Source organism: Podarcis muralis, chromosome 16, assembly GCF_964188315.1.
Source record: "Podarcis muralis chromosome 16, rPodMur119.hap1.1, whole genome shotgun sequence".
Lineage (NCBI taxonomy): Eukaryota > Metazoa > Chordata > Lepidosauria > Squamata > Lacertidae > Podarcis > Podarcis muralis.
In genome coordinates this window covers 16,802,738-16,828,313 of record NC_135670.1, presented here as the reverse complement: position 1 = coordinate 16,828,313, position 25,576 = coordinate 16,802,738, and the positions used below count along the sequence as shown (strand labels likewise).

The following is a 25,576-nucleotide window of genomic DNA, read 5'->3' as shown; positions in this document are numbered from 1 at the left end:
AAGAATGGAATCATCCAAAGTAAGTGGCTACTATGCTTAAATCTGTTACTCAGTCAAAAGCCCAAATAGTTGGGGAACACCCCTTTTAAAAAAAATGTCAATACAGGGGTCACTTTAAAAGGCATTTCCCCATCTCTTGCAGGAACACTGCTGTTTTCAAGATGGGGCGTGCATCATGTGAATCAAAATATGCTTCACCCCCACCCCTGCCGTGCCACAAAAAACTGTTCATGTATGTAGACTTAGGTGATTAAAACTCATATTAATTTGCTAAAACCAGACTCCCCCAAATAAGCAAAATCTGGCAAATGCGCATAGACGGGGTGATGAATTCAGCTTCTGTTTGCCATTGCAAAAGGTGTGTTAAATAGTGTAGAGTGCAGATAAACATGGATCAGATTTCAATACTGAAGGCCCTCAGAAATCAGTAAGATGTTTACACAGAAAACCTTTATTCATAATTTTGGACTCTTACACCCCTGCCCAATGAGGCACTTTCTTCCTACTGTCCTTCAGTCTGATCAATTCCCCCTCTTGTACATTTACCTGCAGAAAGAGCATCAAAGTCTTTCTGACATGCCAGAGGGGTGCTTTATTTCACATGGCCCAGGGGCTCACTTTCCCCTGCAGGCAAGAGGAGAGTGGAGCAGAATTGAGAGCGCTGTCCACTTGGGGGTGTTGATGAGAGCCAGTAGCGAGAGGCTTCAGACTTCACAGAGCAAACTCCAAGCTGCAGATCTCTTGGCAGGGCGTCTTTCCATCAGCCCCAAACCCTCCGATGAGGTAGAGCTTGTCATTGCAGAGGCAGGTGCGGTGGCCAACTCTCTTCTGGCCCCGGTTGGAGCAAGAGAAGTGAAACCACTTTGCTGGCGAAGACCCTGAGAGAAGAGACAAGCTCTGTGAGGTTCTTGGGAGAAACTTCCTATCCCATCAACTCTAGCTGCTGGTTGGGTGCAAAAGAGGCTCATACCTGAACCTTCTTTGTGTGGAGAGATGGGATAGGCCAAGTTGTCTTGGTTAGCAGTTACTTCAGTTCCCCCCTACATTTTATCTGAGGAGTACTTGTTCCTCATCGTGGCTTGCTAGGCGTACAATTCCCTATTCAACAACCCTTCGGGCAAGTGGAGAATTGCAATGGGGGTGTGTGGAAGATGCTACATAGCTGGAGAATTTACATGCGTGGTTCTAATAAGCGCCCCCAAGATTTGTCCCAGCTTCTGGCCAGAGATTCTTTGCACAAGGATGCCACTTACTTGTATCATGGATGTAAAGATCATTGCAAATGGCATCCCTGCCGGTCGATAAAGTCTCCCCGCCAAAGATGACAGCAAAAGGCCCCACCACAGTGCAAGATTGGTGCCTCAGGCCTTTGGGACCCTGCCGGGATCCCTTTTCAGTGCTGACCAAGCGAGAGAGGTTCTCTGTCAGCCCAGGAGCATGGACAGAATCAACCTGAGGGAGGGAAAGGGTGCGGCAGACTTTGAAAAGTACAGAGAGATGGAGGCTGTATAGGTTTAAGCGTCGCTAAATTCTTTTATTAGAATGTTGTGGATTAAAAATGCTTAATTTTATTGAGAGAATATGGATTGTTAAGCGGAGGGACTGGATTCCAGTGGGGCAGGATGGTTGAATGGATGATGTTGAAGACAACAGGACAGGCTGAGAATGCCAAGAGCAGTAGGAGCTCGAGGGTAAAGCATTTGGAGAAAAGGGTTTGATGCAAAGGGGAGGAAGGTGGCACTCCAAGGGGCTCAATTTCACATCCTGATCTGAACCCAAAAGAGCACTTTCCACAGTACTAGCCATTTGGACCCTACAATTAGCAGGGGAGGCCTTGGTGGTGGTGCCTGGCAATCCCTGAGATCACTAGGTGGAAGTATGTTTTTAATTGCAACTGCTTTTAATAATAATAATAATAATAATAATAATAATAATAATAATAATAATAATAAATTTTATTTATATCCCGCCCTCCCCAGCCGAAGCCGGGCTCAGGGCGGCTAACAACACTAAAACAGTACAACATTATAAATACATTCTAAAAATTAATTAAAATACAAATTGATGGCAACCATAGACTAAAGCTTTGTAGAGATTGCCAAAGGAGGGAGTCAGGCTGCGCCCTGACCAAAGGCCTGGTGGAACAGCTCTGTCTTACAGGCCCTGCGAAAAGATGTCAAGTCCTGCAGGGCCCTTGTCTCTTGCGACAGGGCATTCCACCAGGTTGGAGCCGCAGCCGAAAAAGCTCTGGCTCTAGTTGAGGCCAGCCTAACCTCTCTGTGGCCTGGGACCTTCAAGATGTTTTTATTTGAAGACCGTAAGTTCCTCTGTGGGGCATACCAGGAGAGGCGGTCCCGTAGGTACGAGGGTCCTAGGCCGTATAGGGCTTTAAAGGTTAAAACCAGCACCTTAAACCTGATCCTGTACTCCACCGGGAGCCAGTGCAGCTGGTATAGCACCGGATGAATGTGATCTCACAGCGAAGACCCCGTAAGGAGTCTCGCTGCGGCATTCTGCACCCGCTGGAGTTTCTGGGTCAGTCTCAAGGGCAGCCCCACGTAGAGCGAGTTACAATAATCCAGTCTGGAGGTGACCGTCGCATGGATCACAGTGGCTAGGTCAGGGTGAGAGAGGTAAGGAGCCAACTGCTTAGCTTGGCGGAGATGAAAAAATGCCGCCTTTGTTATAGCTGCAATCTGCGCCTCCATGGAGAGGGAGGTATCGAAGATTACACCCAAACTCTTAACGGATGGTGCTGGCACTAATTGCACCCCCGCAAGAGAAGGGAGTTGCCCCCTCAATCTCATATCGTCCCGTCCCAGCCAGAGGACCTCTGTCTTTGAAGGATTTAACTTCAACCGGCTCCCACGTAACCATCCAGCCACAGCTTCCAGGCATCTGATCAGTGTGTCTGGGGCCGAGTCAGGATGGCCATCCATCAACAGATAGAGTTGGGTGTCATCAGCATGTTTGTTTGCTTATACTGAGACAATTCATCTCACCATTGTCAACACTGACTGGCAGAGGCTCTACAGGACTTCAGGCGGGGAGTTTTATCCCAGTCCTGCCTGGCGATGAATGTGGAACCTTCTTCAAGTAAAGTAGGTGCTCTACCACTGAGCTACAGCCCACCTCCACATACACACGTGAGGGGATCTTGGCTTTCCTATTTCTACAAGGCCACATCGTGCACCCACCCCACTCACACTCACATGGATTTTGCTTTTCCCCCAGTGTCCAGCTATGTCGAAGTCAGCAGAGTCCCGTCCTCCAAAGACCACCAGATTGTAGCCACTGCTCTTCCCGCTTGGGGTGGTTTCGCGCAGCAGCATGGCAGAATGGCCGGCCCGGGAGGCCGTGCGTGATTCCTCTTCTTTGTACCTGGCAGCAGGAGGAGAGAGGCAAAGGATGCTCTTTTAAAAATAATAATCTTTTTTTAATTAAAACATAAAAATACAATGAAAATATAACATAAAATACAACATAAAATACAATGAAAATCACACTAATCTAAAAAAGAAAAATAGAGAAAAGCAAAAAGAAAGAAAGAACAAAAGGAAATTAGAAAGCCCTCTATCAAGAACTCAAGGTGTGTACATGGTTCTCTCATTTAAACCCCACAACAAGCCTGTGTGTTAGGCTTATAGGCAGTGAGTGAGCTCAATGTCACCTAGTGAGCTTCATGGCTGAGTGGAGACCTGAACTTTGGTCTCCCAGGACCAAGACTAACCACTATGCCACATTGGTTTTCCTATACCAGCGGTTGGACTCGCAACTCCCAGCAGCCATTGTGGCCAATGGTCAAAGATGGTGGGAGTTGGAGTCCAAGAACATCTGGAGGATCCCCCTTGCTTGCTAAATCTAACAGATGTTTATTTAAGTCTGGCCTGTACCATCTAAGCTTGTAGGTGCAGCCACACAAAATAAGAAGAGCTTGCTGAATCAGGCCAGTGACCCATCTAGTCCAGCATCCTGTTCTCACAGTGGCCGACCAAATGCCTGTGGGAAACCTGCAAGCAGGATCTGAGCACAAGAGCCCTCTCCCCTCTGGAATCCAGAAGCATTGGTGCCTCTGACATAGGAGGCAGAGCATAGCCAACACGGCTAGTAGCCATTGCTAGCCTTCTCCTCCATTTGTCCAACTTTCTTTTAAAGCCATTCTGCGTTGTGCAGTTTTAATTATGTGCTGTGTGAAGAAGTACCATATTTTTCATTCTATAGGATGCACCTGACCATAGGATGCACCTTGTTTTAGAGGGGGAGAACAAGAAAAAAGAATTCTCCCCCTCTCTGCTCAGCGCCCCTTCAGCGAAGTGGCAGGAGAAACAGGGCCCCTTCCAATTCTCCTCCCGCTTCGCTGAAGGGGCGCTGCGCAGCTCTCCCTCTCTGCTGAAGCCGGGAGAGTATTGCTCTCCCGGCTTCAGCAAAAGGAACCCAAAGCCTTCGGAGCGCAGCGCGAGTTCCCGCTGTGCTCTGGAGGCTTCAGGCGGCTATCCCTGAAGCCTGGAGAGCGAGAGGGGTCAATGCGCACCGACCCCTCTCGCTCTCCAGGCTTCAGCGAAAGCAACGCGAAGCCTCCGGAGCGCGGAGGGAGCACTCCCTCTGCGCTTCGGAGGCTTCGCATTGCTATCGCTGAAGCCAAGGAGCCTGCATTCGCTCCATAGGACGCACACACATTTCCCCTTAATTTTTGGAGGGGGAAAAGTGCATCCTATAGAGCGAAAAATACGGTACTTTCTTTCATCTGCTCTGACCCTTCCAACGCTCAGCTTCTCTAGATGCCCATGTGTTCCAGTGTTATGAGAGAAGGTGAAAAACCTTTGTAGGACTGAAGTCCTTGCAAGCAGCTCGGTATTCTGGGCAAGGTCTTACCAGTAGGTCTTGCTGGCAGGGTTGAGATGCAACGTGAAGATGCTGGCGTAGCGCCGCTGAGTTCGCAGCCCGCCCTCGCGGCCCACCACCCGTGCCTCATGGTCCGTGAGCTTAGTGCAAGTGTGGCTGCTGAGCCCCACGGGGGCCTGGTTGGAGGGCCCCGCAGCCCAGCGTTCCCACTGCCCCTGTTCGGCATCAAAGCAGCACACGTCAGAGACCCGGTGGGAGCCGTCCCAGCCCCCCACCACGCACAGGAAGCGGTCAGACAGGACCACAGCTTCATGGTGGCTCCGGCGGTGCTCGCATTCAGGAGCCATCCTTTTGACCATCTGGAGTGAGGGGTCGAAGGCCACCACATCCCCAAGGGGTGGCTCCTGGGTCTCCTGCGACTTCAGGCCCCCGAAGATGAGGAGCTTGCCCTGCACCACATTGCACGAGTGGAATGCACGGCCGAGGAGGTCACTGCACACCACTGGCCTCCACTCCCAGCTGCGGCCGGTGGCTGCCATACCAGGTTTGACCTGCAGGGGGCAAAGCAAGAAGGGTCAAGGGACAAGGTGGTGGGCAATCCAAAGAGGGATTTATTTATTCATCTTAATGAACTGCAAATAGCCATGTTGGAACAAACCTAAAATAATACAAGTAAACATTTTTTTCTTGCACGAAAGAGGAGAGATGTGGAGATTACCAACAATAAAAAATAGAAACAGGTCTTATCGTTAGATGCCCAATGGAACAACACTCCTTCATAAACTGGATCTCATATCACCTCTGTCCCCTCTGTGCCATAATAATAATCACAATTTATACGTATTATTATTTATACGCCGCCCATCTGGCTGAGTTTCCCCAGCCACTCTGGGCTGCTCCCAATCAAGTGTTAAAAACAATACAGCATGAAGGCTAAACTTACCCAACTCCCTCAACTTCCCAAGTCTCCCAGCTTCCCTGGGAAGGGGGATTGATTGTTAAAACCACTCTAGCAATTGTGGCTCTAAGAGGGAGAAGAGGGGCTTCCTAACAGGTCTCAGCACCCTTAACGAACTACAGGTCACAGAATCCTTCGGCGTATGCCACGACTGTTTAAAGAAGTATCATAGTGTTTTAAATGCATGGCCGAACTGACTCCAGGAATGTGCTGCAATACACCATATGTAAATAGACCACTTTACTTAAACAGTGAACTGAACTGAAAATCTACCCTTGCAATACACAAACAAGCATATGCACCCTCAGTCCTGACACTCTTTCCCTACCCCTCCAAAAACTAAAATAAGAATAAACATTTTTTTTTTGTACTTGGGTTTAAAGCCCCTGCACCACTGAGCCTAAACTGAAAATCAATGTCCCTTTGCCTGATTGCCCCCACCAAGCTCAGGTCATTTTACCAAGGCATGCAAGAGCAGGAATAAAAAGCATGTTATACCAGGAACAGGTTAAGAAAGGGTGCCCTTCCTCTGGTAAATAGGAAGGGTGGAAGCATTTGTGCAAGGAGTTTGGTGCAATTCATTTTGTTTTGTTTTAAAAAAACAAAAAAACGCATCCTGTCCTACTCCAAAATAACGTTCCTCCTCTTCATATGGTAGCTGTCAGATCACAAACTTCAAGGGTTGTCTTCCCCCCCCCCACCCCCCACCAGCAAAATGAAAAAGCTTATTGTGCACATGCTCACAAACACCCCTGAGCACACTGCCAGGGTGTGTTTTCCAGTTATGCTGGATAAATGTCCCTCCCCATTCCCCCCCAAAGAACCTCTCAGACCAGATTTGTGTGTGCATGCAGGAATGGCTGTGTCATCAATCTCAGAAACAGTCATTTGGGCCTACCTTAAAAGAAGAAGCCTCTGCAGAGCAGAAAGCCTGGTTGCCTAGCAATGGGCAGCCCCTAGCAACCCCATCATGTGTCTTGGCAACCGATTCTGCGGCTTACAGGAAAAGGCAGGCCCTGCCAGAAAGCATTTGCTGAGTGTGGTAAAGTTAGCAGGAGCATTAATAATCCGGGTGTGTGTGTTTGTTTTACGTCCTGCATAGGGGCGTCACGAGGAATCTGGAAAGAATTGGTTTTTGCCGAGGAACAATAACCATTGATGGCAAAAATGATGAGCTGGGGGTGACAGGGGGGAATTGGAGGTGGTAGTATCATAGAGCTTCATTCATTTGTTTTCAAAAAACTTGGAACCGCGAGCTGTAGTTGTGCTCACTAGAGCTTCCAGATCTCTGGGATTGACATGAAGTATCCAGATTTGCCTGGCCCCCTCCAGGTGGCAGGGGTAGGGCTTGAATCTCCAGGTGGACGAGAGTGCCTTAAAAAACCCCCACAAAAGCAAAATTAAGAATATTGTGTGTGCAACTTGCAAGCTTCAGCCTGCAAATTATTGCATAGAGTCTTGGGGGTGGGATCTGCCCTTCTCTGCACCCACCTCCCCCTCCCAATTCACCTCCATCTCCAGGGAGCACAGAAGAAGACTCACCAGGGTCCATCCCTAGATCTCAGGTTTGAGGCCTGAAAGCTCAGGATCTGGGATGCTCCCGACCTGGCAACCTTCATATTTACATTCCTGTTTTCTGTACACACTCACTGCATTCCTAGTGTGGGATTTTTTAACCCATGTTCACACAATGCTGTCTAAAATGCGCACATATCCTATACAGATCTGGATTAAGCCCTAGAGGACCTAAGCACTGAAAAGTTTATGGTCCCTCCTCCGCCATATGTAATTCAAAATAAAAACGATACTAACCTGTAAAATAAAATTTTATTTTTCAGAACTTACATGTATGCTGAAATGTGCATGCATGGGATCTGATTCCTTCATATTATTTCTATTAACGTTAGTAGGACGCCCCTATGGTTTAGGTGGGGATAAGTAATAAGAGAACAAAAAAATGGGGGAATAGTGTGGGGTGGAGTTAAGGAAAACTAACAAAGCTGTGTTTCTCCCCATAATGACTGTTTTGATGCTTTAAAAAAATCTATGTCAAATTCTTTCAAAAAAAGTATCTCATTTCTCTTTGTGTGTGTCTCTGTGTGTCTCCCTGCTTTGCTGGTGCCCTAAATACATGCTTAGTCTGCCTATTGGACAATCCAGCACTGATCCTATAAAGGTAAAGGGACCCCTGACCATTAGGTCCAGTCGTGACTCTGGGGTTGTGGCGCTCATTTCGCTTTATTGGCTGAGGGAGCTGGTGTACAGCTTCTGGGTCATGTGGCCAGCATGACTAAGCCGCTTCTGGCGAACCAGAGCAGCACACGGAAACGCCATTTACCTTCCCGCCGGAGCAGTACCTATTTTATCTACTTGCACTTTGACGTGCTTTCCAACTGCTAGGTTGGCAGGAGCAGGGACCGAGCAACGGGAGCTCACCCCATCGCGGGATTCGGACCCTGTGTTTTAAATGGCTCCTTGACAAAATTCTCCCTGAAATTTATTTATTTGTTATCAAAGAGGGTTGCTATTCCCATGCAATCCAGAGCCACTCTTTTTCTCTGCCTTTAACAGATACATGGCAGGCAGAAATTCAACAGGTACAGCCCCACCCCACATAGAGATGTGGCTATATGGAGAAAACTGTTGAGTTTCTGTTTCCTATGGAAGGGGATCAGAACAAAGCAGCCCCCCGCCCTGAAGCACCAGGAAAGAGAAGAACTGTTGACAGTACACAGAATGACTGTTTGCAGTCGCTTTGTAAGGTTTTGCTCCGTTCCTCCTGTCCCAGTGACCTCCAGCCTCTCCCCAGCTCTCTGTGGCCTGCTCAGGTCAGAACTGGTTTCAGAGCAGAAAGCGGTCGTGCCATACCTGTTTGCCTGACCACTTTCCCTGTATAATAATAACATCCCTCCCCCCCTCCCAAAAGTAGGAACACCGCCCCGCCAAGCCTGACTAAACCTTGAGAGCAGAAGGAGAGGTCAGGCTGATCTGAGCATCCACACACGAGGAAGGACTTTCTCACTCCTCGTCTCCAAATAGTTTGGCACTTCTCTTCCAAAAGGTAAGGCTTGACCTTCAGGAATTCAGTGTGGGTGGGAATGGGTGCTGTTCACAGCTTTGGACCACAGTTACCAATGGTGTGTTTTCCATGTACCATTAACGGGTGCGTGACAGGCTGATGAATATTTTTCCAGCCGCTTTATCTCCACACAGAAACAGTTTCACCGGTGAGCATTCCACCTGCGCTGCAGTGTTGTTGTCGTAAAGGCACAGAAGCCCCACTAGTAAAGAAAGTTGGCAACCATAGCAAAATGTGCACTCCAGCTTAGGCAAAGCTCTTCCCCAGCTGTGACCCACCATTTGAAGATGTGTGGGGACAGGGATGGGCTGCAGAGGGGCTGCTGGGTGCTGAAAGACTCGGGTGCAAGCCCATGGCACAACACCACACTTGCTAATTTTATACAGTGGTACCTCGGGTTAAATACTTAATTCGTTCCGGAGGTCCGTTCTTAACCTCAAACTGTTCTTAACCTGAAGCACCACTTTAGCTAATGGGGCCTCCTGCTGCTGCCGCGCTGCCGGAGCACGATTTCTGTTTTCATCCTGAAGCAAAGTTCTTAACCTGAGGTAATATTTCTGGGTTAGCGGAGTCTGTAACCTGAAGTGTATGTAACCTGATGCATATGTAACCTGAGGTACCACTGTATGTGCTTTCTGTCTGGGCAAATTAAGATGTTGGGTGACTGTGGTCTTACCAGCATTGTGCTAAACTGCCCTGTGTGAGCATATTTTATATACAAAAGTTTCTGAAAGCAGCAGGAAATCTAAAACTCAGTGCAAAAGACCCAGGGCATGGGTCCCCCCCCCCCGCTTTGATTCATCCTCCCACCCCATTTCTGATGCAGGTATTGTTGCAGTTGAAAGTCCTACCCTGCGGCCTCATCTCACCTTCCAGAATCATGGAGTTCTCCAAACTTCCGAAGATTGGGGATGCAGAGAAGGAGAGTGAGATGGGATTTGTGCATGGTGTCTCTGGACCAGGTAGGTTCTCTGGCACTTGGAGAAACTTAATAATACCCTCCAACAACCAAAGCGGAAAATAGGAGCAAATGAGTTTACTCGGCAATGAATAACCCAATTTTGCCCTTTGTGTAGCAAGGCATGTTAGTAAACCAAACTGAACATAACACTTCCTTCTTCGTTTTTTAAAGTTTGAACAGTCTGTTAATCAACATTTAAAACCTCTGGATTGTGCTAACTACAAACAAGGATAGGGAACCTGTGGTCCTCTAAGATTTTTTTTATTGGACCCCCATTCTCAGTATCCCCCTCTCTTGGCTTCTCAAAATGCTAACACTTTCTGCAACATTTGTGGTAACTGGTGGTTTTGAAAGAGGTGGGGCCATAGCTGTCAACTTACAGATTTGAAAATAAGGGAAAATAAGCAGCCTCACCTGTCCTGGGGACAATCTATGGGATATCTAACAATCCGGGATATCAGCGGGAAACGGCGCTTGAATAAGGAAATTTCCTGCAAAAAAAGGGAAGGTTGACAGCTATGGGTGGGGCTGGGAGTGGAAGGGAAAGTCTGCTTCTGTCTGCACTGCTAGAGTCAAGATGGCCTGTTCTGCACAAGGTTTCTATCCCCCTGGGAAAGGAGCAGGACCATAGCTTTGCTGGGAGAAATGGAGTGCTCCTGGATCCAACATTGCCCTTGGAGGCTCAGGTGACCTCAGTGGTTAGGAATGGTTAGGAGTGTTTAGGGAAGCTTTTAATGTTTGATGCATTACTGTATTTTAATATTTTGTTGGAAGCTGCCCAGAGTGTCTGGGGAAGCCCAGCCAGATGGGCAGGGTATAAATACATTATTGTTGTTGTTGTTGTTGTTGTTGTTGTTGTTGTTGTTGTTGTTATTATTATTATTATTATTATGTCTCTTTCCAGCTCCTTTTGGAGAATAATGACTTGACCACTATTCTCCATTCTCTGTTAGCTTCCAGACTGGTTTACTGCACAGGGCTTACGTGGAGAACTGAAACGCTGAGATTTGTTTGTATCGTGGTTTGCAAGCCCAGTAATCTGCACATGTGTAGCTGTGGTTTAAATTAAGGCAGATACTGAGGGCCGGCACTAGCTGGAGAAGCAAACAAGCTTGTGATCGAAGGTGGGGTGACTCTCTCTTTCTCTCTCCCCACTGCCAGTGGTGATTGCCTGCAAGATGGCTGGGGCTGCCATGTACGAGCTGGTGCGCGTCGGACACTTTGAGCTGGTGGGCGAAATAATCCGTCTGGAGGGTGATTTGGCTACCATCCAAGTCTATGAGGAGACCTGTATCTTTCTGGAAAGGGTGAAGATGATGCTTCCTCCAGCTTTTTAGGCTCAATATCTCCTTTTGTCTCCCTTCCTCTGCCCTGAGTCTACCTGCTCCCTTTACCTCCCTTCCTCCCTCCACAGTCCCTTTTAAGACTTGCGTTTCCATCTCTCAACCACCTTTGGGCCTCGCCTTCCTAAGACGCACCTCTCCTGTGTTCCTGTGTTCCTGGTTGCAAGGAACACCTCTGACCTTTTACTTCTACAAGGCTTTTCTTGGTTCAACAGATTTACAAATTCCTTTGGGGTTGTTGTCCATGCTGCCTTTTAAACTATGACTGGGCCCGTCCCTATGCTGTCCCACCTTTTCCTCCCTTAAATCTGGAGGTTCCCTGTGCTTGGAGAATCCAAAGAGGAGAGCTACATTGATTAAGGAGGAAGAAAATGTAGGATAGCAGTAGCTGGAGAGAATTCCACATGGTCGAGGGGGAATCAAAGGAGGCGTGTGGGGTTCACAAACCACGTTCAGCCAAGGTACAGAAAGGCCCATTGCACCAATCATTGGACTCAGCTACATTAGTAAAAAAATAAAATAAAAAGCGTTCCAAATGTATTATAACACTATGACACCAGATGGCACTGGAGAGTCCAATCCTTCTGCAACATGATTTCTCATTATGAGTTTTACACTGTGTTTTCCTGGAACATTTTTTTTTATGTGTCTGGATCCAGCCATTGTTTCTTCTTGTTGTTAATCAGTATATGTGTGTGTGTGTGTATATATATATATATATATATATATATATATATATATATATATACGCGGTATGGGAGGTATAGAAATTTGAAAGAGAAGATATAACCAAATAATGTTTAGCACACATAAGCTGCCAGCCATTGCTCTAACGGTGTTTTGGGGACTCTGATTACATTTCCAAAAAGTAATGACTCCATTGTGGGGCAGTTACAAAGCCATAGCTGTCAACTTTTCCCTTTTCTTGCGAGGAATCCTATTCAGAATAAGGGAATTTCCCTTTAAAAAAGGGAAACGTTGACAGCTATGCACAAGGCACAAGTGAAGACTGTCCTTGGAAGTATTAAGAGCACAAGAAAGGTCTGCTGGATCAGGCCAATGGCCTATCTGGTACAGCATCCTGCTCTCACAGTGGTCAACCAGAGGCCCCAATGGGAAACCAGCAAGCAGGCCTGGAACACACAGGTTCTAATATTATAAGAGAGGAAGAAATTTTATTCTCTGCCCGCTTTCTCCATGCCATTCAGAATTTTATAAATTTGCACCTCTTACCTTTCCAAAAGGCAAAGTTCGAAGCAGTACCTGTGCAAAGGTAGATGACAACATTGGAGTATTTATTTCAGGTCAGCCTGGCTGGGAGGAAACCCCATTGCCCCCCACCCTTCTGCCCTTTCCTTGCTCTCTGTTATCAAAGTCTTTTTCCTGAGTAACTGCTACAGCGGGTGTTTGCGTGGGGGATCCCGTGCTGAGGACTGGGAAGCCGCTCTCGGTGGAGCTTGGCCCAGGCATCATGGGGTCCATCTTTGACGGGATCCAGCGGCCCCTGAAAGACATCACAGAGCTCACCAAGAGCATCTACATCCCCCGGGGCATCAACATCTCGGCTTTGTCCAAGGACCTGAAATGGGAGTTCAGTCCCAGTCCAAACATCCGGGTAAGAGACATGCTATTGGTTTTGGGACGCAACAAGGCCCTGAGTCGTAGGGATGAGTTATGAAACCAAGGGGGCAGTGGCCCCCCCAAAAATTGGGGAACCACTGGGCCTTAAGGTGAGCTTCCTGGCTGAGTGAATATTGGAAGCTGGATCTCTTCTACCCTAATCCAACTTTCTGTCTACTCCAGCCTGCTGGCTTGCAATAGGAACATCCATTGGTCCATCTAGCTCAGTCTGTATTTCCTGGTAGTAGCTCTCCAGGCTTTCAGACATGGGGGGTGGGACTCTCCCAGCCCTAACATGGAAATGCTGGGAACTGAACCCAGGTGCTTTTGTAAATGTTTGATTTACAGGCTGATGGCCAGAAATTTAATAATAAAAAAGTGCAAGATTGTGTGTGTGTGTGTGTGTGTGTGTGTGTGTGTGTGTGTGTGTCACTAAGAAAAGAACCTATGCTTACGCTAAGGCTGAGGTTCAAAAACGAACCAGAGAACTAAAAAACACCTGATAGAATAAAAAAGCTCAAGAAATCCAGCACTTAGCCGTCACTCATGATGCACAGAGTTTCTTTAAAGCCACAAAGACCATCTATGGGCCAGTAAATCATGGCATATGCCCCCTATGCTCAGCAGACGGTATCACACTTCTAAAAGATAAAGAAGTTATTTCACTGCGCTAGAAAGAATACAGTGGTGCCTCGCAAGACGAAAAGAATCCGTTCCGCGATTCTCTTCGTCTAGCGTTTTTTTCGTCTTTAGCGGTTTAGCGGCTTAGCGGCTATTAAAGGATTAGCGGCTTAGCTGCTAAAAGGCTATTAGTGGCTTAGCAGCTTAGAAAAAGGGGGGGGGAGCGGGGAAAAAAATGGCGAGACTCGCAAGACGTTTTCGTCTTGCGAAGCAACCCCATAGGGAAATTTGTCTTGCGAAGCGCATCGCAAACAGAAAACCCTTTCGTCTAGCGGGTTTTCCGTCTTGCGAGGCATTCGCCTTGCGGGGCACCACTGTATTACCAACATCTCCTTAACCACAACTCCCCTGTAGCTACTGATGTCCTCTCACAAATTCCGCAAAAGCAAGTTAGAGATGAGCTTGCAGTATCTCCAAATCTGGGAGAGTTGTGCACAGCTATTAACCAAATGAAAAACAACAAAGCCAGTGGACCTGATGGGATACCTGCCGAAATCTTCAGAGTGGGCAGAATTGAACTTACACAGCAACTTCACAAGCTCATTGAAAGAATCTGGGAAAGAGAAGAAATCCCAGCAGACTTTAGGGGTGCCAAAATTATCAATCTCTTTAAAAAAGGTGACAGAACTGATTGTGGAAACTATCGAGGCATAGCTGCGGCCGGCAAAATTCTTGCAAGGATCTTAGCAAACCGTCTCGTAACAATATCCGAGGTGACCCTTCCTGAATCCCAAAATGGTTTTCAGCCTTCTAGGGGGACAGTGGACATGATTTTAGGGAAGACAATCTTACTCAGCTACGAGTGATCACCAAAGAAGTGTGTGTTAATCAATTCAGATTTGCCACAATCTTCGTAATAGTAGACTAATATTTACTGCAGAATCATAGAACTGTAGAGTTGGAATGGACCCAAAGTGTCAACTAGTCCAGCCCCCTGCAATACAGGAATCATGTTGTGATTGCATTGTGTTATATGTCCATGCAATGGAATGTAAATTTTATAACGTGTAAATCTTTTTATAACATTTTAGATAGGGGCATTGCATTCATTGGCCAGAATGCTGGAAAGTTAACTCCTTATGAAGGCTTTGGGCAGTGGACACTGCCTGTGTGTTCTCCTTTATATCTTCTCAAATAAAAGGCTAGAACTCACTTTAAAAAAGAAGAGAAATCAGACATCCAGAAAAGTGGCTTCAAATCCTTAGTGGGACAGTTCCCCATAGGCATCCCTGCAGCAACATAGCTGTTGATTTCAGCAGGTGTTTCTCACACATTTCAAAGCCAGTTTTCACACTCATGAGGACTAGAAGTTTGCTTTAAATACAAAGACAAATGAAAGCTAAGACTCTCAGGATGCTGAACTGTATAGCCAATTCCCCCTTAAGTGACTTCTCTGTGCTTGTGTGGACTCTCACAGAACACATCCTGCCCCTGTCTTGGGTCTGCTTTTATGTTGAGATCCTGTTGTGCTTCTTAACCATTTCTGCTGTTCTCCTTTCTACGTCTTTAGGTTGGGAGCCATGTAACTGGCGGCGATATTTACGGAACAGTGCGCGAAAACTCCCTCATCAAGCATATGATCATGGTGCCCCCCAGGTGCCGGGGCACAGTCACCCACGTTGCCCCAGCTGGGCAGTATGATACTTCGGTAGGTAGTGTTGTATGTGTGCTTTTTCTATGCAGATTTATTCGACTAATTGGCTAAAACTTGTGCATTAAATTGACTGGGAGTTCTGTAATTGGTCAACACCGTTATTTTTTAGCCATACAATGCAGACATTGACATTTTTCTAGCCTTCCCTTTTAATAGTGATGATGTAAAGGTAAAAGGTAAAGGACTCCTGGATGGTTAAGTCCAGTCAAAGGCGACTATGAGGTTGCGGCGCTCATCTTGCTTTCAGGCCAAGGGAGCCGGTGTTTGTCCATAGACAGCTTTCCGGGTCATGTGGCCAGCATGACTAAACTGCTTGTGGCGCAATAGAACACCATGACAGAAACCAGAGAGCACGGAAACACCGTTTACCTTTCTGCTGCAGCGGTACCTTTTGATCTCCTTGCACTGGTGTGCTTTTGAACTGCTAGGTTGGCAGGAGCTGGGACAGAGCAACGGGAGTTCGCTCCATCGCAGGGATTCGAACCGCCAACCTTCCAATCGGCAAGCCCAAGAGGCTCAGTGGTTTAGACCACAGCGCCATGTGTGTCCCATAGTGATGATAATAACAGCAACAACAATATAAAGCATTTATGGAGCCTTTTCGAGCATCCAATGAGTCACATTGGCTCCAATGAGTCACATTGGCTCATGAATCATTTGAACAGCTCTGTAAGGTGGTAGGCCGTTGTCATTCTTATTATTCCCACGTTGTAGAATGGGAGGTGGAAACAGTGAATTTGGGCTGAAATGGGAGATTTTGAGCAGCCAGCCTCTGGCAACTGCACCGTGGCCACTCTCACCCCTGTGCCTTTCTCCCCAAAGGATGTGGTGTTGGAACTCGACTTTGAGGGAGTGAAGGAGAAACTCACGATGGTGCAGGTGTGGCCCGTCCGGCAGATCCGTCCCGTGTCAGAGAAGCTCCCGGCCAATCATCCGCTGCTGACTGGCCAGAGGGTCCTGGACGCCCTCTTCCCGTAAGCCAGGGGTGGAGAAAACCTCTTTCAGCACTCACATTCATATTTCAGGGGCCACATGCCAGTAATGGGCAGGGCCAGAGGGAAAGAGGATCCTGATTCTCACTGCAGTTAGATTTTCCACCAGACGCCAAACCATTTTGGAGGCTGGGCGGGCTGGGCTGCAGAACCTTTCCCTTCCCCGCATTATCCTCTCCCCCCGCTTCTTCTCACAGGTGTGTCCAAGGCGGGACCACGGCCATCCCAGGCGCCTTTGGCTGTGGCAAGACAGTCATCTCCCAGTCGCTGTCCAAGTATTCCAACAGCGATGTCATCATTTACGTGGGCTGCGGTGAGCGGGGCAACGAGATGTCTGAAGTGCTGAGGGACTTCCCCGAGGTGAGATCAGTGGAGTGGGTGGGGCTTTGTGCTGTGGGCGGAGCCATCCTGGTCCTTTGCTCCCAATTCCTTATTCCTTAAGGCAAACATAGCATTATTGTGCACTGCCCCAATCTCTAGCTCTCCCCACCCCACCCCACAAACTCTTCCCTAAACCACCACCACCTGCCCTTCCCCTGCCCTGTAATCACTTTGCTTCCTCTCTCAGCTGACGATGGAAGTGGACGGCAAGACAGAGACCATCATGAAGCGCACCTCGCTCGTCGCCAACACGTCCAACATGCCTGTGGCCGCACGAGAGGCCTCCATTTACACAGGTGAGGCTGCCCTTCTCTCACCCTGTTTTAGGCAAATGTATAAAAATGGCTCCCTGGCATCCAAATAATCCCACTGTTAGTTCCATATGATGTCAGCCTTCTCCATGAATGCTTCCCAGCTGCAAGGAGTGGCATCAGCCCGGCCACTGTCTGCTGGAGAGAGGATGCTGGGCTAATCTTTGGTACCCTACAACAGCTTAGGCAAAACTGAAAATGCCGTTCCCCACCTCCTCCTCCTTCTCCACAGCGGCAAGATCCACACTCCAAGAAATGGGATGCATGCTGCTGCCTCCCACCCTCCCACCGCTGTCATGTGGCGGGCAAGCAGCACACAGAGGCAGGTGTGCGGCCCACTCCTCAGAGCCCGGATCTGCCACTGCGGGGGGGGGGGGGGGGCTACCACCTGTGGCATTTTCCTCACCTCACCTTACAGACAGGCAGGCCCTGAGCCGAGATCATCTTGTGATCTCAACCTCTTCCCTGCATTTGGGGTAGGGAAGAGATGTTCTCTCACGCTATATTTTTGGAAGATTTCTTGTCTTCCCGGCTCTTCTGCTTGAGACGCTTGCTCCTCAGAGGGACCTCCTCCCACCCACAATGCCTCTCTCTCTCTCTCTTTCTCTTTTCTGTTTACCCCACTCCATCCAGGGATCACACTCTCAGAGTACTTCCGTGACATGGGCTACCATGTGAGCATGATGGCCGACTCCACTTCCCGCTGGGCAGAGGCACTCCGTGAGATCTCTGGGCGTTTGGCTGAAATGCCTGCAGGTAACCCTCTTTTTGTTTTTCGAGACTTCCCTCATTTCCCAAGTCTAGGGGATTTATATAGGGTGAGCGTGGGACAAGCGATCCTGCCCCCCGACTCTTGTTTATTTATTTGAATTTATGTAGAGCCTTTGTACCTCAATCTTCAGCCAAAAAGTCGCCCCAATCAGCTTAAAGTTTAAAGACTGTCCCTGCCCACAGGCTTGCAGTCTTAAGAAAAACATGACACACAAGGGACAGGGAGACACCAAAAACATTACAATGAAGGGTGCCTTCCTGACTGATGTCAGTGGGCAGGGAGTTCCAAAGTGTGTGAGTGCTTCCACATTAATATATATATTAATTAATATACAGTAACAGTGCCAGTTCAGTATAGAATTCTGGAGTTGGAAGAGACCCCAAGGGCCATCTAGTCCAACCCCCTGCAATGCAGGAATCACAACTGCACTATACATCTTTAGTCACCAGGTGAAAATGTTCCTCTTCAACCAGGCCTTTGGCTGATTAATATTCTACGGCATTCTTAAATGTGTTTGTGGCTGTGGGGGTTATTGTTTTGTTTTAGCTGTTTTGTGCTTTTGTCTGGTATCTTTATCTTGTGAACTGTCTTGAGATCTTCAGATGAAGGGTGGTATATAAATTTAACTACTACTACTACTACAGAATTCCTAACAGCTATCTAGCCTCTGTTTAAAAACCTCCAGTGAAGGAGAGCATCACTTTCTGAGGGAGTCCATTCCACTGTCCAACAGCTCTTGCTGTCAGAAAGTTCTTCCTAATGTTTAGTTGGAATCTCCTTTATTGTAAATTGATTCCACTGATTTGGGTCCTACCCTCTGAAGCAGCAGAAAAAAAGCTTGCTCTGTCTTCCTTGAGAAAGCCCTACAGGTATTTGAAGATGGCTAGCCTATCAGCTGAAAGGGCCACAGAGCCTAGGGGCTTGCCGATCAAAAGGTTGGCGGTTCAAATCCCTGCAACGGGGTGAGCTCCCGTTGTTCGGTCCCAGCTCCTGCCAACCTAGCAGCTCGAAAGCATGTCAAAGTGCAAGTAGATAAATAGGTACTGCTCCAGTGGGAAGGTAAACGCCATTTCCGTGCGCTGCTCTGGTTTGCCAGAAGCGGCTTAGTCATGCTGGCCACATGACCCCAAAGCTGTACGCTGGCTCCTTCGGCCAGTAAAGCGAGATGAGTGCCACAACCCCAGAATCATTCGTGACTGGACCTAACTGCCAGGGGTACCTTTACCTTTACCTTTTAGCCTATCACCTCCCAGGTTAAACACCCCAACTCCTTCAACCATTGCCCATAAGGTTTGGTTTCCAGGCCCTTGATCATCTTGATCCCCCTCCTTTGCACCCTGACATCATCAATCACCTTCAATGTAAGCTTTTCAGCACCTCCCTGTCCCTTATCCTTTGTGCGCCATTTTTTTCTTAGATTGTAAACCTGCACACCATTATTATTATTATTATTATTATTATTAGTAGTAGTAGTAGTAGTAGTATACTGTCTGTCATCTGGAGATCACAGGGTGGTTCACAACATAAAAATACAAAATGAGATGGCCACCACTTTGGACAGCTTTGAAAGGGAATTAGGCAAAATCCCCAGAGGATAACCATGGTTACTGGTGATCCTGGCTCTGTGCTATCTGAATCCAGGCTGCTGTGGAACAGGACTCAAGGGCATCCTGATCAAATTTGCAGATGACACCAAACTGGGAGGGGTGGCTAACACCCCAGAGGACAGGATCACACTTCAAAACGACCTTGACAGATTAGAGAACTGGGCCAAAACAAACAAGATGAACTTTAACAGGGAGAAATGTAAAGTATTGCACTTGGGCAAAAAAAAATGAGAGGCACAAATACAAGATGGGTGACACCTGGCTTGAGAGCAGTACATGTGAAAAGGATCTAGGAGTCTTGGTTGACCACAAACTTGACATGAGCCAACAGTGTGACGTGGCAGCTAAAAAAGCCAATGCAATTCTGGGCTGCATCAATAGGAGTATAGCATCTAGATCAAGGGAAGTAATAGTGCCACTGTATTCTGCTCTGGTCAGACCTCACCTGGAGTACTGTGTCCAGTTCTGGGCACCACAGTTCAAGAAGGACACTGACAAACTGGAACGTGTCCAGAGGAGGGCAACCAAAATGGTCAAAGGCCTGGAAACGATGCCTTATGAGGAATGGCTAAGGGAGCTGGGCATGTTTAGCCTGGAGAAGAGGAGGTTAAGGGGTGATACGATAGCCATGTTCAAATATATAAAAGGATGCCACATAGAGGAGGGAGAAAGGTTGTTTTCTGCTGCTCCAGAGAAGCGGACACGGAGCAATGGATCCAAACTACAAGTAAGAAGATTCCACCTAAACATTAGGAAGAACTTCCTGACAGTAAGAGCTGTTCGACAGTGGAATTTGCTGCCAAGGAGTGTGGTGGAGTCTCCTTCTTTGGAGGTCTTTAAGCAGAGGCTTGACAACCATATGTCAGGAGTGCTCTGATGGTGTTTCCTGCTTGGCAGGGGGTTGGACTCGATGGCCCTTGTGGTCTATTCCAACTCTATGATTCTATGAAGAGCAGAAGAGTGCTGTTGTGCTCAGCTCCTGCTCATAGGCATCCCATTGGAGGCACTGTGAGAACTGGTGATGGGCTGCTGACCTTGTAGGACTCTTCTTAACTTTACATTCTTAAATTCCAGACAGCGGGTACCCAGCCTACTTGGGTGCCCGCCTGGCTTCCTTCTATGAACGGGCCGGGCGTGTGAAGTGCTTGGGGAGTCCAGAGCGGGAAGGGAGCGTCAGCATTGTCGGAGCGTAAGTTTCACCACCTCAGTGCCTTACCAAGGGTGTGGTTGGAGAGAAGTGAAGCAGGGGACTCCTAAACCCGGTTAAAGATCTCTGAGCGGATAAACCGACTGCCTTTCAAGCAATTAATTGATATCATTTACTTATTTCAACACCTCTCTAAAGGTGCTTAATGTCGGTGACAGACAAGTTTCTATTGAGTAAGAGAACTCTGGGTGGTTGTTTTTTAAAGATAGCACCCATTATCTAAAATCCAAAATAAGGAAAAGAGATAAGCCATCTTCCTTCCTTGCATTGAATTTTGCGTCACGTAATTTCTGGTCTTTGTAAAGCTCTAGGTGTGTGGATGGTGGTATATTAAAATTAATATCAACGTTCTTCGGTGTTTGCACTAAATTTTATTTTGTGAGTTTAGCACAGCCCCGTGTCAGCCTGGTGGCCTCTGATATTTTGGGCTAAAGTGTCCATCAGCCCCAATCGTCAAATCCATTCATTTTGATGGCTTTCTCCACCCTAGTGCCCTTCAGAAGTTTGAAACTACATCTCCCACTAGCCCTCAGCCAACATGGCCCTTTTGGACTCCAACACCCATCAGCCCCAGCCAGCACAGCCATTTTGCACTCCACCTCCCATCAGCTCTCAGCTAGCATGGCCATATTGGACCACAACTCCCATCAGCCCCAGGGTCAATATTAGACCAGGTGCTCGGTGTTCCTAAGGTCCCAGGTTCAGTGTCCAGTCCTGCTTTCTTGTTTTAAAAAGACCTCTCTGTGGACTCAGGCCAAATTTTACACACGTCTCCTTTTTCAGACTTGCAAGAGGCCTGCATTTTTAGTAAGTAGGTATCTGTTGGTTTCATACCTGGCGTGTGCTTGGCCACAGCTTCCCAGCTTCCAGGGGATCAGATCCTCAACTTAGCTCTTACTGGGAGTTTCATCTCACCTTTCCCATTGACTCCTAGGGTCTCCCCTCCTGGCGGTGACTTCTCTGACCCAGTCACCTCAGCAACGCTGGGGATCGTCCAGGTGAGTCTCCCTCCTAGAGTGTTGCCAGCTCCTTGACGCTACCTGGCATGGTCCTGCTAACTCCTCACCTCCCTTCTGGTCCTAATAACGCCAGGTCTTCTGGGGGCTGGACAAGAAACTAGCTCAGCGAAAGCACTTCCCATCAGTGAACTGGCTGATCAGTTACAGCAAATACATGCGGGCGTTAGATGAACACTATGAGAGGCACTACCCGGAGTTTGTCTCCCTGCGCACTAAGGCCAAGGAGATCCTGCAAGAGGAGGAAGATCTGGCAGAGATTGTCCAGCTGGTTGGAAAGGTGAGGAGGAGAACAGAAGGGTGTCTGCAGAGGGAGGAGAGAAAAATCATTACTCATCAATTTGTTTCTGTTCCTTTAAAAATCTTCATTTGCCTCATTAGCGCTTTGGTGGAATGGTATTTGTGCCATCACAATTTTTTCACCATTCCAGTTTGTTGAGACCAGGGGCCTTGCATTGCCTGTAACCCTGGCACTGTAGTTCTGTGCCTTGAAAGGATTAGAGGAACCTGATTTTGCAGTACATTTTGTAAAGTCACAGTGATGCGAGTGCAAGCGGTATTTCAAAATCTATTGTTAACTCAAATCCTGGGGCATTGGAACTCTGCAATTGGCCATACTCAAGACACCCAGACTGCTAAGATAGACACCTTACAGGTTGTTGTAAGTATTCCTGATATAAAATATGTGAAGTGGCCAAAACACCCCAAAATGGCTACAAAGCCCTGGAATCTGTTTCCAATCGCAGCAGGGCTTAAGCCTAGATCACTGACTGTGCACAGTGTGCCTTGCATTGCCGCACTTCCCTGTTGGGGAGAAATGAAGCTGGGTGGGGAAGCTGGGATTATGCAAAGAATGCCTGGAAGAAAAGGTGTAATTTCCAGGCAGGTTTGAACCTCAGCACCTCTTCTTTTAAGCACCAAGTGTTTTGTTTGAGAAAGATGGCAGGCAGGGCTATTGAAGGTGCCTAGGTCCTGATTCTTCTCTTTCCCCAACCTCGCTCTTTTCCTGCTGCTGCTCCCCATTTATAACTATTGCTTTTGTCCAGGCGTCTCTTGCTGAAACGGACAAGATCACCCTGGAGGTGGCCAAACTGATCAAGGATGACTTCCTGCAGCAAAACGGCTACTCTTCCTATGACAGGTAACCCCACACCAGTCGACTTGATATTTGGACCTCTCTCTTTCACACAGCACTTTTGCCCAATTTCTACTCTCCTCGTTTAGCTCTGCCAAGGTGTTGCTTTTCTGTAATTAGCTGAAAACAGAATTAAAGTGGAGTTCCCAACACAACACTTCAAGTGTTCAGCAGGGATGAGGAGCCTGTGGCCCTCCAGATCATAGAACTGTAGAGCTGGAAGGGATTTACCAGGGTCATCTAGTCCAGCATCTTGCAATGCAGGAATCACAGCTAAAGAATCCCCGAAAGATGGCCGTTCAACCTCCATTTGAAAACCTCCAGGGAAGGAGAGCATCACTTTCCAAGGGAGTCTGTTCCACTGTCAAACAGCTCTTACCATCAGGAAGTTCTTCCTAATGTTTAGTCGTAATTTCCTTTCTCATCATTTGAATCCATTGTTTTGGATCTCCAGAGCAGAGCAGGAGAAAACAAGCTTGGTTCATCTTCCATGTGACAGCCTTTCAGATATTTTTGTTTAGACAAGCCTACCCAGAAAGTTGAAGTTGATGTGAGTTTTAGTCTATTGTTTTAATTTTTCAAAAGTCTTAAATTATTGCCAATTTTTCATATTGATAACTTTGTCCTTCTATCTTTTTTGCAAACCACTTTGAGAGTTGTTGTTTTTTACAGTCATGCGATGTACAAATTTTATGAAACAAATAACTAAGGAGGGTGCCTCCCACAAACAGCACCCCAGTAAAAAAGAATTCAAGACATTCCACAGCACTTGCGCTCAGATTTATTCGCTCACCACTGAACGTGCTTCTCGATTCCAGGTTCTGCCCTTTCTACAAGACAGTAGGAATGCTCCAGAACATGATTGGCTTCTATGAGTTGGCCCGCCATGCAGTAGAGTCCACTGCTCAGTCTGAGCACAAAATCACCTGGGCTGTCATCCGCGAGAACCTTGGGGAGATCATGTACAAGCTGAGCTCCATGAAGTTCAAGGTGAGGCTCGGCCGTCTACCTTCAGTTTAACTAGCTGATTGCAGCTTCCCTTTTATTTCTACCTGCCTCCATCCTAGCAGAGGCGGTTTTAGGGTGGTGCAACCAGTGCGGTCATACTGGGTGCTGTGCTGCAGGGGGCACCAAAACAGTGCTGTAGAACGGGGTGTGAGAGGTGGGGGGGGGGGGGAGAGAGAGAGATTTTAGTGTCACATAGGACATAGGACACTGTTGAAATTTGAGAGCCCACCCAGAGATGGAATGGAGAAAAAGTCCCTACCAGAGAGTAATGGCAAACCAAGCTGTTGGACTGTGCCGAAATGGCAGAGCTGACTGGAAGACTCAGGAACCGAGAGGACAAAAACTTTGTAAAAGAACGGGGGGAAATTATAAGTTATTTAGGAGACCACTGTAAGCAGATGGAAACTTTGACAGGATTTTGATTCCATTTGTACCATGGACAATATGGATTTATATAATATTTAGAGAATAGAAGAATATGCAGTTGTAAATGTTTAAAACGGGAGCCCATGGAGTGGGTGGGGAGAAGTCACAAGAGTTGGGGTAATCTCTGTATATGGATATATATTTGGATATTTACAACTTAGTATTTGTAAAATAAAATAAAAATAATTTCTTTAAAAAAAGAAAAAGAAATTTGAGAGCCCAAAGTCTGCTGCTGGTCCTAGTAGCTCTCTTTTCTTTTCTCTTCTCTTCTCTTCTCTTCTCTTCTCTTCTCTTCTCTTCTCTTCTCTTTTCTTTCAATGTGTTTTCAGCCTGCCATTCATAAATCATGGTTTGTCTCTTTATCCAGGATCCAGGGAAGGACGGAGAGGCAAATATCAAAGCTTACTACGCCCAGCTTAGCGAGGAAATGCAGAATGCCTTCCGCAACTTGGAAGACTAAAAAGGAGGACTCGGAGTACTCAAAACTTTGAGTGATTTGCAGCAGGACTTTTCACATTTCAGGGTGGCGGCGATGTAACAGCTCCAATTAAGAACTCATTGCTAAGAGCTCATTTTTCATGTCAAATAGGGGGCTGACACCATCACAGTTTGTAACCAGTCACGTGTGGCTGTTTGGTAGCAGTTGTAATATTGGAAGCAAAGGAGTCAGGTGCAAACCTTTGGATTTGTTTGTAAGTTTTTAATTTGCATAGCTTGAATAAATTTGAGTATGTGGTTTATCCATCTATACTTCTGCATAACTCATTATATGAAAACGTTAACAAAAAACCTTATCAATTCCTAAATCAACCCTACTGTCAGAGCTTTGCAGACCCCGAATCCTATTGAGGAATGCTTAATTGAGAACAAGGAATGTTAGCACTCCCAAAATGACAAAAATCAGGTGAGCTATCGGAAGAGAGAGCAAGAATAAGTACTTAAACAGCAGCTTGTCCTTTTACAATTCCCAGGGAGGGATGGGTGGGGCAAGGCATTTGGAATAGCTCCCCCACCCCACCCCAATGTCTCTCCCCATAACAATACCTGCCACCAGCATTTTATAGTGCACACTGCATGAAAGTAAATGTGCATAAGTGGACAGCTTAGAAATCTAGCAGCTGGTCCCCTTGTTTCTTGCCATTTTGCCCCCTTTTCCTTCTTTTTATCTTTGCTCTCACACCCCCTTCACACTTAGGGGTAAAGAGGGGGGCAGCTGGTCCTGGGTTAGGCCAAGTATTTGCTTTTCCCTGTTAACCCCTTCTCACCTCTCTTATACTCCATAGTTAAGAACAAAAACTAACCATATGTGAAACCAGGGAAACCCATATCTGTTTATTTTACGTATTGATTGATCATATTTGTATCCCAATGGGATCTCCAAGGAGCGCAGGGTGGCATATATGATTCTCTTCCTCCCCATTTGATCCACACAACAACCCTGCAAGGTAGGTTAAGCTGTGAAGGCAGTGACCAAGGTCACCAGTGAGTTTCATGGCTGAGCAGGGATTTGAACTCTGGTCTCTCCTGGGTCCTAGTCTGATGACCAACCACCACACCACTCTCTCTTCATTCATTCATTCATT

At 47.2% G+C, this 25,576-nt stretch overlaps 2 protein-coding genes across 6 annotated transcripts; one reads left to right on the top strand and one right to left on the bottom strand.

Annotated features, from left to right (window-relative positions):
- Positions 1 to 431: 431 nt before the first annotated feature.
- On the bottom strand, positions 432 to 6,764 carry KLHDC9 (kelch domain containing 9). Of its 4 annotated transcripts, none has more exons than XM_028709470.2 (5): positions 6,699 to 6,764; positions 4,873 to 5,393; positions 3,213 to 3,381; positions 1,254 to 1,452; positions 432 to 878 (listed from the first exon to the last, which is right to left on the bottom strand). In XM_028709470.2, exons 2-5 carry the CDS (start codon positions 5,379 to 5,381, stop codon positions 712 to 714), a joined length of 1,044 nt encoding a protein of 347 aa, XP_028565303.2. In that variant the 5' UTR covers positions 5,382 to 5,393; positions 6,699 to 6,764; the 3' UTR covers positions 432 to 711. The 4 variants fall into 4 exon arrangements, with proteins under 4 accessions (XP_028565303.2, XP_028565302.2, XP_028565301.2 ...); XM_028709469.2 differs by lacking the exon at positions 6,699 to 6,764 and adding an exon at positions 6,634 to 6,680; XM_028709468.2 differs by lacking the exon at positions 6,699 to 6,764 and adding an exon at positions 6,299 to 6,491.
- Positions 6,756 to 24,743, top strand: LOC114586258 (V-type proton ATPase catalytic subunit A-like). Of its 2 annotated transcripts, none has more exons than XM_028709463.2 (15): positions 6,756 to 6,842; positions 9,706 to 9,841; positions 11,002 to 11,130; positions 12,584 to 12,798; positions 14,995 to 15,132; positions 15,961 to 16,112; positions 16,328 to 16,490; positions 16,699 to 16,807; positions 17,456 to 17,578; positions 20,276 to 20,390; positions 21,343 to 21,406; positions 21,501 to 21,704; positions 22,471 to 22,565; positions 23,378 to 23,549; positions 24,361 to 24,743. In XM_028709463.2, the coding sequence occupies exons 1-15, from the start codon at positions 6,771 to 6,773 to the stop codon at positions 24,451 to 24,453; spliced, it is 1,980 nt and encodes a 659-aa protein (XP_028565296.2). In that variant the 5' UTR covers positions 6,756 to 6,770; the 3' UTR covers positions 24,454 to 24,743. The 2 variants fall into 2 exon arrangements, with proteins under 2 accessions (XP_028565296.2, XP_077776532.1); XM_077920406.1 differs by lacking the exon at positions 6,756 to 6,842 and adding an exon at positions 8,715 to 8,861.
- The last annotated feature ends 833 nt before the right edge of the window (positions 24,744 to 25,576 follow it).